General features: G+C 47.0%; 1 protein-coding gene across 2 annotated transcripts; it reads left to right on the forward strand.

Moving 5' to 3' along the window:
- The first annotated feature begins 339 nt into the window (after positions 1 to 339).
- kdm5a (lysine (K)-specific demethylase 5A) lies at positions 340 to 10,138 on the forward strand. 2 transcript variants are annotated; one of them, XM_051108171.1, is made up of 17 exons: positions 340 to 654; positions 737 to 899; positions 980 to 1,099; positions 1,192 to 1,386; positions 2,427 to 2,608; positions 2,760 to 2,884; positions 2,958 to 3,108; positions 3,197 to 3,317; positions 3,658 to 4,013; positions 4,155 to 4,293; positions 5,586 to 5,765; positions 7,129 to 7,845; positions 7,915 to 8,046; positions 8,155 to 8,299; positions 8,732 to 8,952; positions 9,031 to 9,459; positions 9,544 to 10,138. In XM_051108171.1, exons 1-17 carry the CDS (start codon positions 506 to 508, stop codon positions 9,772 to 9,774), a joined length of 3,756 nt encoding a protein of 1,251 aa, XP_050964128.1. In that variant the 5' UTR covers positions 340 to 505; the 3' UTR covers positions 9,775 to 10,138. The 2 variants fall into 2 exon arrangements, with proteins under 2 accessions (XP_050964128.1, XP_050964127.1); XM_051108170.1 differs by having other exon boundaries at positions 370 to 654; positions 3,194 to 3,317.
- The last annotated feature ends 321 nt before the right edge of the window (positions 10,139 to 10,459 follow it).

Here is a 10,459-nt window from a genome sequence, read left to right on the forward strand (position 1 = left end):
TTAATATCCTAATGATTTTTGCCATAAAAGAAAAATCAATAATTTTGACCCATACAGTGTATTTTTGACTATTGCTACAAATATACCCCAGCGACTTAAGACTGGTTTTGTGGTGCAGGGTCACATATAGTAAATTTAGTTTGTTTTTATTTTTTTTAATGTATAGTTGAAAATATAGTTTATAGCCTAGAGTCTTTTATATATAATTGAAACACTAGAAGAAAAGTGTAAATATTGAGAGTGGGGTTTGCATGAATGTAATCAACTTTCTTCAGAAGAGTTTCTTTTCTTTTCATCAGGAAGAAATTTTTGCTGTCATAATTTTTAGCAACATTAAAATTGTTTGCACTGTATCATTTAAGCAAAGTCTCTCCCAGATTGTTATTGTAATGCAATAAAATCTCTGTAGAGAGTTTTAACTCCTGTTAAACCGGGCTTCTCGATTGTGTTTGTGGTGTGGTCGTGAGTGCAGGAGTACGCAAACTCGGGCTGGAACCTGAACAACATGCCGGTGCTGGAGCAGTCGGTGCTGACGCACATCAGCGGGGACATCAGCGGCATGAAGCTGCCCTGGCTCTACGTGGGCATGTGCTTCTCGTCCTTCTGCTGGCACATCGAGGACCACTGGAGCTACTCCATCAACTACCTGCACTGGTGAGTCCCGCACACACTTGTCCCGACGCGCCGTGAGCCTGTGACGAGACGACTGACCTCTGTGTGTGTGTGTGTGGATCAGGGGCGAACCCAAGACCTGGTACGGCGTTCCAGCGCACGCCGCCGAGCAGCTGGAGTCCGTCATGAAGAAAGTGGCTCCGGAGCTCTTCGACTCTCAGCCGGACCTCCTGCACCAGCTGGTCACCCTGATGAACCCCAACGTCCTCATGGAGCACGGCGTCCCGGTACCGGCCTCCTCTTCATCTGCCTTTATTCTCCCGATCACCAGAGAAATCGCTCACTGACGGCTCTCGTTATCATACAGGTGTACCGGACCAATCAGTGCGCGGGAGAGTTTGTGGTCACGTTCCCCAGAGCCTATCACAGCGGCTTCAATCAAGGCTACAACTTTGCTGAAGCAGTCAACTTCTGCACTGCAGACTGGGTACGTTCTCTAGAGCCACAGCCTGTGCTGTGTTGTAGTTCTGTGTTTGTGTGTGGAAGTGCGTGATGACGTGTGTGTGTGTGTGTGTGCAGCTGCCCGTCGGGAGGCAGTGTGTGGCGCATTACCGGCGTCTGCAGCGCTACTGCGTCTTCTCCCACGAGGAGCTGGTGTGTAAGATGGCCGCCGATCCGGAGAGTCTGGACGTGGAGCTGGCGGCGGCCGTGGTCCGAGAACTCAGCGACATGATCGAGGAGGAGAGCCGACTGAGAGCGGCCGTGCAGGAGACGGTGAGAGAAACCCCTTGTTCTCCTGTAGCGCAGAAATGATCATATACTGATGAAAACAACTGAACAGGAACTTGTGGGAAAAAATACAACCAAAATTTATTTAAAAATGCTACCAAAATTGAAGATATATAGAGGGCAGTTTCTTAATCTTTATAACATATAATATTTTAACAGTATCACATGCGCGAGACTGCTGCTTTCTTAATTGTTTTTACAAGTTTACAGAAAGAAATGTCCTTGTAAAGATAAAAATGCTTCTGGAAATCAGTTTAATATTGCCTCTGATTGTCAGAAATGATTATTATTTAACATTATGTATTACACGGCTCTGTGGAATACTCGATTCTGATTGGTCAGTCAGCACATGCCAAGGTGTGATATTCCCAGATAACAGTGAGTAAAGACTAATAACACAGACTCATCTGAGTAACCGCCTGCAGTCAGGCACAGTTCGCTTACTGGGAATGTTTTTTTTTTCTTTGTGAAAGCATTTTTTTGCATTTGGCTGAGTTTTAAAATATTACAAACTCAATTCAGTGTAATTAGTACAGTCACTGAATGATGTCAGCAAACAGCTGCTATTTTGCAGTGATTGTTTTATACACTTTAATGTATTATAAGATAACTAACAAACTGGTAAGATTTTAAAACATTTTCCTCTTAAATCAATATCTTTTATCGCCATAATAATTTATGTGGTGAAATGTTGTGTAATAAGACTTAAATGTGTGTCTAGTTTGAACTTGCAGTTTGCCAGCAATGGCTTTCTTCACACTTCATGTCGAGCTGCTGATAAACCTGTCAGTCTTTATTCTGTGATAACACCCGGCTGGATGCACATTATCCTTTACAAAACATATTGTCAGTGTTAATGGTGGAATTTAATAATGAAAACAGTAGAACAAATAAAAAACAGAAGCAACTGGCTCTTTTTTTCAGCAACACTGTTTATTAATAACATTCAGAAACTGAAAAATACAAAGCTGATCATGTGTTACATAACTCCTCCTGAAGTGATGGTGTTTGTTCTGGTCCTGCAGGGGGTGCTGTCCTCAGAGCAGGAGGTGTTTGAGCTGGTGCCCGATGACGAGCGGCAGTGCTGGAAGTGTAAGACCACCTGCTTCCTGTCGGCGCTCACCTGCAGCTGCAGCCCGGAGCGTCTGGTGTGTCTGCATCACGTGGCCGAGCTCTGCAGCTGCCCAGCCGGAAACAAGTGCCTGCGGTGCGACTCTGACACACACGCCTGCATCTCACTCACACACACACACACACACACACACACTCACACACACACACACGGCTCTATCACTGTCAGTGATGTGCTGATTCAGCTGAACTGAACTAAGGCCTGGTTTTTATCATGTGTGTTACAGGTTCAGGTACGATCAGGACGAGTTTCCCGCCATGCTCTACGGGGTGAAGTCGCGCGCGCAGTCTTACGACACCTGGGCCAAGAGGGTCACGGAGGCGCTGGCGGCCGATAACAAGAGCAAGAAAGGTCAGACACAATTCTGAGTGGCCGCTTTAGTCCACGTCTGCAGGTTATAAACGGGTCGCTCGTGCTTCAACAGATCTGATCGAGCTGAAAGTGCTGATGGAGGACGCGGAGGACAGGAAATACCCGGAGAACAACCTCCTGCGCAGCCTCAGAGACACGGTGAAGGAGGCCGAGACCTGCTCGTCCGTAGCTCAGCTGCTGCTCAGCCACAAACAGAGACACAAGTGAGTCACAACACAGCATCACTCGCTGCTGCACGTCATGTTGTGTGATTATAAACGAGGCCCTGATGTCTGTGTGTGTTTTAAGAAGAGAACGTCCCGAGAGCAGCGCACAGAAAGCACGCAGCAAACTGACAGTGGAGGAGCTGAAGGTGTTTGTGGAGCAGCTCTACCGCCTGCCCTGCGTCATCAGCCAGGCCCGACACGTCAAGGTGAGTCCGGAGAACATTTGAGCTTCACCGGAGCCTAGGGCTGGACGATATGACCGATCACAATATATTTCTTCATTCCGGTTGATATGATATAATTCTGATAGCAATATGAACAAAACTCAGAAAAACTCCCAAGAACGCCCACAACAGATATCTGTGCCTGCAGACTTCTGAAAAATGAAATTGCTAAGTCTATGAAACTTCCTCCTTGCAGTGAAACATGTTTAAAAATCACATCACTGTTACTGAAAATAATTCTATTGCTATTATATGTTGACACTGAATTATTGTCCAGCCCTGCGGGAGCCTAAATAAGGTCTGATGTGTGTGTGGGCCGCAGGAGCTGCTGGAGAGCGTGGAGGACTTTCACGAGCGGGCGCAGGTGGCGCTGACCGACGAGACTCCGGACTCCAGTAAGCTGCAGGCGCTCCTGGACCTGGGCTCGGGGCTGGACGTGGAGCTGCCGGAGCTGCCGCGTCTCAAGCAGGAGCTGCAGCAGGCGCGCTGGCTGGACGAGGTGCGGCTGACGCTGATGGAGCCGCAGCGCCTCACGCTGGAGCTGATGAAGCGGCTCATCGACTCGGGCGTGGGTCTGGCGCCCCATCACGCCGTGGAGAAGGCCATGGCCGAGCTGCAGGAGCTGCTGACGGTGTCGGAGCACTGGGAGGAGCGGGCGCGCGCGTGCCTGCAGGCCAGGTGACGTCCGGAAGCCTTCTGTCTTTGAGATAATGTTCCAGCAAACTCTGAAATGACTGTGTCTTAGTCTTGAGTTGTTGTAAAATTCAGTCTCGGCACGACACATGTGAACTGTGGTTGCTGACTGTCGTCTCTCTGCAGGCCTCGCCACAGTCTGCTGACGCTGGAGAGCATCGTAATGGAGGCCAAGAATATCCCAGCGTACCTGCCCAATGTTCTGGCCCTCAGAGACGCCCTGCACAAAGCCAAAGAATGGACGGCCAAAGTGGAGGCCATTCAGGTGAGCGTGTGTTTCACTGACTCATGCCTAAACACTTCTATTTACATTTATTCATTTCACTCACAGATGAGGAATACAACAGACTACTCATCTGACAGAGGCACTAAACAAGAAATCATTCAGAATAGTTTGAGCTAGAGCAGTGATTTATGAAGGAAAAGTGAAAGCAGTCTGTTGAATATAGGCAGACATTCAGCATTCCTCATGAGGGTGGGAAGATCATTTCACCTCAAGGTACAGTTAAGGAAAAGGGGTGCCAGTACAAAAACATTTATTTCAGTGGAAAAAAAAAAAAAAATCTCAATTTCAACATTTTGAAAAATAGCACCCTACATTTTTTTTCTTTCCCCCAAAAAATTGTTTTAATTTTTTTTTTAATTTTGACATTAAATATTTATCTATTTTAATCATGAAAATTAAACCCTTTTATTTTTTGGTAAACAAATAGAGGTTTACTGTTAAAATTTGTGTGACTATTCTGTTAAAAAAAAAGTTTTAATTGTAGAAAAAAATTCTACAATTAAGTGTTTAATCTGGTTGTAATATCTGTTTTTATTATTTAATTGTTTTATTTAAATTGGCCAGAAATAAAAATATATAAAGATGTACATTATATTGCACAAAAGTACCACAAGACTAATATATTTCTGTTACATGTTAAATTGTACTTTTATTTTGTCAGGTTTAGTTTCAGTGTGTATACAGTATGATATGATGCTAGTTTTCTCAAATGAAATGGTAAAATTTACATGAAGTGACTGGAGATGAAGTTCATGTGTTCATGTTGTCATATAATGAGACACAGAGGCCGAAAATCACCGCGAGCGTCACCTGTGCTTAAGTATTTGTGTAGTAAACAAAACCACATTTCTGCCATTCATTCATACAGAACCAAGCAGAACATGCAGGATTCATATGTAAACCGTCTTTTTGCGTTTTAATATCCACAGACATTAGTTAATTTCACGATTCGAATTAAGTGACAGACAAAAAATGGACGAATTCTGTGCCATTCGACAAATTGGTTCAGGCTATTGGGAATTTGGTTTGGAGAATGGGGTTTTAGCAAATGTGAAAAACTGTAAAACAGTTCTGAAAAAATTAAAAGTAATCCAAAAATGACAAATTCCAGAAAAATCTGAGAGTACAAATTGCAGTGAGCGTATGGATAATCACTGTTATGATTGGGGTTCTTTGAAAAAGTTTCCCCTGTAAAAGCTCTTGGCCCCGAAAAGTTTGGCAACCCCTGGTTTCAGAGAGCACGTCATGTGACCTTTGATCTCCACATGCAGAACGGCAGTAACTACGCCTACCTGGAGCAGCTGGAGGGTCTGTTAGCGAGAGGACGCTCCATCCCGGTCAGATTAGAGGCCCTGCCGCAGGTGGAGTCACAGGTGGCGTCTGCCAGAGCCTGGAGGGAGAGGACCGCCCGCACATTTCTCAAGAAGAACTCCACCTACACACTACTGCAGGTGACACACACAACATACAAACACACACACACACACACTGTGACACACTAGTGCAAGGGTTCCCAACTTTCCTGCAGTTCTGCTCCAACCTCAGTCAGACACACCTGAACAAGCTCATCAAGATCTTCAGGATAATTAGAAAGATACGGGCAGATGTGTCTGATTAGATTTGGAGCTGAACTCAGGTGCTTTTCAGTAAAAAAAGACGTCTGTTTAGTCTATTGACAATATAGATGTGTTCAAAAACGTTTAGGAAGTAAAGTAAATGGAAACAGTATTATGTAAAAAGAAAACACAAGTAAAAAAAATAAATAAATAAATAAAAGGTGAGTTTTTGTTTTTCAGAGAAATATATTTTCAGAGTATTAACAACAAACGCTACAGTGCAGCAAGTAGCAACTGCACAAATGGTCTTGTGCAACAAATATACAAACAGTGCAAATGATTTACAAACTACACACAAAATGAGAGAAAATATAGAGAGTGCAACTGAAAATATTTGTGCAAATGATCTTTATAAACTATATGAGAAGAATTACCATAATATAACAGTCAAATGGATCGATCCACTGGCTGTATTCGCGTTTTACCGGGACAGCGCATAGCGACGTGAAAACAAATTCCAGCGCATTATCGGACACCTACTGCCATTTCATCCTTGCTTTTGTTTTGTTATGTGTCAAAGTGCTCTGTCGTGTGTTTTTCTATGCTTTTTCAGAGACTGCTGTCATGCAAATGTGCTATTTTGTGTTTGTTTTTATGCACGCACGACGTACTTTACTTTCACTTTGAGTTTGTTCAAATTTCCAAAGAAACATGCTAATTGGTGGTTCAAAAGTCCAAAAACTATGTTTATTGGTTGAATAGATGACAGTTTGAACCAATCTGGGCACGGGGGGTGGGACTAAGCATCAACAATCGTTCCTGCTTGGCTGAGAGGAACGAAATGCATTGGTTTCTCTGGCGAATCAATGCCATCAAAAAATGATGACGTAATCACATTCACTACGGAGCCTCTGAATATCCAAATGAGACAAACATGATACAGGAAAAAGCGGAAGATCTCAGCTTTGTGGTACTTTTTAAATCATTCAGATTGGACAAGCGGTTCAAAAGTTATTAGATATTTATTAACAATAGTTATTTTTAGCCGCGGGCGGCTGTCTCGGTCTTTGAGGGTTAAAATGTTTACCAGTATTGTTAAGCATATAAATGGTTTCATGACTTACTTTTTCGTCTCCTTTTTCTGTCTCATTTTCCGGTACAAATACCTAAATATTCCTTAATCAGTTACAAGTTACACATACTTGAGAAGTGAATGGTTGACGTTCATCTTTAGTGATCTGCGTTCGATGTCTTGCAGGTGCTCAGTCCGCGTGTGGACATCGGCGTGTACGGCACCAGCAAGAGCAAACGCAAGCGCGTGAAGGAGCTGCTGGAGAAGGAGCGCGGCCTGGAGCTGGACGGTCTGAGCGACCTGGAGGACGGCGCGGAGGACGCCCGTGACCCCGCCACGGTCGTGGCCGCCTTCAAAGCCCGAGAGCAGCAGGAGCTGGAGGCCATCCACTCGCTCCGCGCCGCCAACCTGGCCAAGATGGCAATGGTGGAGCGCATCGAGGAGGTGAAGTTCTGCCTGTGCCGCAAGACGGCCAGCGGCTTCATGCTGCAGTGCGAGCTGTGCAAGGACTGGTTCCACGGCGCCTGTGTGCCCTTACCCAAAGCCGGCTCGCAGAAAAAGCTGGTGGCCGGCTGGCAGGGCGGCAGCAAAGAGTCCAAGTTCCTGTGCCCGCTGTGCCAGCGCTCGCGACGGCCCCGGCTGGAGACCATCCTGTCCCTGCTGGTGTCTCTGCAGAAGCTGCCGGTGCGGCTGCCGGAGGGCGAGGCGCTGCAGTGTCTGACGGAGAGGGCCATGGGCTGGCAGGACCGCGCGCGACAGGCCCTGGCCACCGACGAGCTCTCCTCCGCCCTGGCCAAGCTGTCCGTGCTCAGCCAGCGCATGGTGGAGCTCGCCGCCCGAGAGAAGACCGAGAAGATCATCAATGCCGAGCTGCAGAAGGCGGCCGCCAACCCGGACCTGCAGGCACGTGACTTCAGATCAGCGTTTCCGATCGCACGAGTGCGCCGTGACTCACTTGTGTTTCGCTTTCAGGGGCACATCCAGACGTTTCAGCAGGCCGGTTTCAGCAGAGCCACGTCACCACGGCCTACGACGATGGACTATGATGACGAAGAGACGGACTCGGACGAGGACATCAGAGAGACGTACGGATACGACGTCAAGGTTTGTGATGAATCTTTGAATGATGGTCAACCGTCACTAGTGTTTCCGTGTGGTTTCTGTTCACTTCTCATCGGATGAAGATCTCTGTCTCTGTGTTTGTCTCCTCAGGACTCAGGAGAGGTGAAGCCGTACTTGTTCTGTGACGAGGAGATTCCCGTGAAGTCGGAGGAGGTGGTCAGTCACATGTGGCCGACGACGCCGTCGTTCTGCGCTGAACACGCGTACTCGTCTGCCTCCAAGTCCTGTCCTCAGAGTAAGACGCCACTACACACTTACGTATGTGGGTTGTTGACGTGACGTGGCATTTTCACTGTCCCCCAAGATAAAAATGAATACAACTAATACTGATGTTATTTAAAATGCAGTAAATCATTAAACATTTCTTTGTCCTACATGGACCTGTTATAAAAGCTGCAGTGTTTGAATTTGGTTTTTTTTTTTTTTTTTTTGAGACAAATCTCAAAACTGTCCTGTGGTGTCAAGCATAAAAAAAATTAAACAATGACAGTTAGGGAGCCTTTATATTTTCTCTAAGATCAGACTTCACACTACATAAATATGTGCATTTCTTCTTCAACAATTGTCTTTCACAAAATCCACATTTTTACTGCCTATTTGTCAACTACCCACATACAGAAGAGTCCAGTTACACAGAAACTAGCCTGATCTCCATTTGCCTCCTCAGATCCGTCCGCCCCACGCAAGCAGCCCAGGAAGACGCCGCTGGTGCCGCGCAGCCTGGAGCCTCCGGTGCTGGAGCTGTCGCCGGCGGCCAAGGCCCAGCTGGAGGAGCTGATGATGGAGGGCGACCTGCTGGAGGTGTCTCTGGACGAGACGCAGCACATCTGGAGGATCCTGCAGGCCACGCACCCGCCCTCAGAAGACAAGTTCCTGCAGGTGATGGAGGTGAGAGATGCGCTCACTGTACATGCACGTGTTTCTCGTGTCCGCGCGCTGATCTCTTTATGCCGCTGTGTCCCGCAGCCTGAGGACGCGCCGCTGGACAAACCCGTCAAGCTGAAGGTGAAGGATGCGGAGAAGAAGAGGAAGAGGAAGCTGGAGAGAGCCGAGCAGCAGCTGCTTCTGGCCGGCGGCGGCGTGGAGGGACGATCCAAGTCCAAAGACATGAAACGGGTTCTGGAGCTCAAGCCCAAGAAGAAGAAGCTGAAGCTGAGCCCGGACAAGTCCCGCGAGCTGAAGCAGCTGGCCAAACGTCTCGCTAAGGAGGAGAAGGAGCGCAAGAGGAAGGAGAAGGCGGCGGCCAAGGCTGAGTTTCCCAAGGAGGGGCTGGAGAAGAAGAGCCGGAAGATTCTGGACATTCCCTCTAAGTATGACTGGTCCGGGGCGGAGGACTCCAACGACGAGAACGCCGTCTGCGCCGCCAAGAACTGCCAGCGTCCGTGCAAGGATAAGGTGAGTGAGGACGGTTTACCGGACTCTGAATGTGCTGACGGTGTCGTTGACTCTGATAACCGTGTGTTTCTCTGGTTGGTTCAGGTGGATTGGGTCCAGTGTGACGGCGGCTGTGACGAGTGGTTTCATCAGGTGTGTGTGGGTGTGTCGTGTGAGATGGCCGAGAACGAAGACTACATCTGCTCGGCCTGCTCGCGTAAAGCCGCCGGCGCGGCCGTTAAAGTGGGAGCGGAGACTGTGGTGCTGTCCTCGCCGGTGTGCGGCGGCCCATCCGTCCCGCCGCCGCTCCAAACAGACCCTCAGGAGAGCAGTTAACCACACTAACACACTCCAAACTCACAACCAGCTGCTACATCAGCACGGATATACATCACTTCCTGTATCCGATAGATTTAGCTCATTGTTATTGTAGTCCTGGAGGAGCCACCTGATGTATCGAGACTGAATAAACATTTTCATTACCCAAACCAACTAACTAACCCAAGTCCAAGCGATCTGCTGCGTCACCATGAGATTCCGCAGCAGTGAACTTCCTGTTCGGACTGAGCCGGAGGACGGTACATACGGTGGTTGTATTTAGTGAATCTATTTATTATGTAAGTGGATTTTAAGCAGTTCATGATGGGGAGGTTTTTTTCTCAGCTTTTGTCAAATAAAGAAAGATGATTGATGATGATGATGATGATGATGATGATACATGTTGAGTTTGTGCCTAATCATAAAGGTCACTGCTCATGTCACTAAGCATTTTCTTCTGAGTAAATGTTCAGGAGAAATATTTCTATCATTTGAGCCTGTGAGATACTTGACTACTTCTGTCTTAAATGCTGAATGTTGTAATGCAACATGGTGTGACTTACAAATCTGAAACTCACTGGCTAATGTCAAACAACAAACAAAACCAACAAAGACTGGATGATTTTGAGAGCATATAACATCATTCCCTGATTGAATTAGTACATGCATTGATCAGCAGCAGCATTAAAACCCCTGACAGGTG

The sequence above is a fragment of the Labeo rohita genome, chromosome 4, assembly GCF_022985175.1.
Source record: "Labeo rohita strain BAU-BD-2019 chromosome 4, IGBB_LRoh.1.0, whole genome shotgun sequence".
Lineage (NCBI taxonomy): Eukaryota > Metazoa > Chordata > Actinopteri > Cypriniformes > Cyprinidae > Labeo > Labeo rohita.

Excerpts from the sequence above, each read along its gene's own strand:
- kdm5a (XM_051108170.1), top strand. The coding sequence starts at position 506 with ATGCCGGTGCTGGAGCAGTCGGTGCTGACGCACATCAGCGGGGACATC. Across the intron at positions 7,846-7,914 it reads CCGCCAACCCGGACCTGCAG|GGGCACATCCAGACGTTTCA; the intron begins GCACGTGACTTC and ends TTTCGCTTTCAG. Across the intron at positions 8,047-8,154 it reads CGTACGGATACGACGTCAAG|GACTCAGGAGAGGTGAAGCC; the intron begins GTTTGTGATGAA and ends TTGTCTCCTCAG.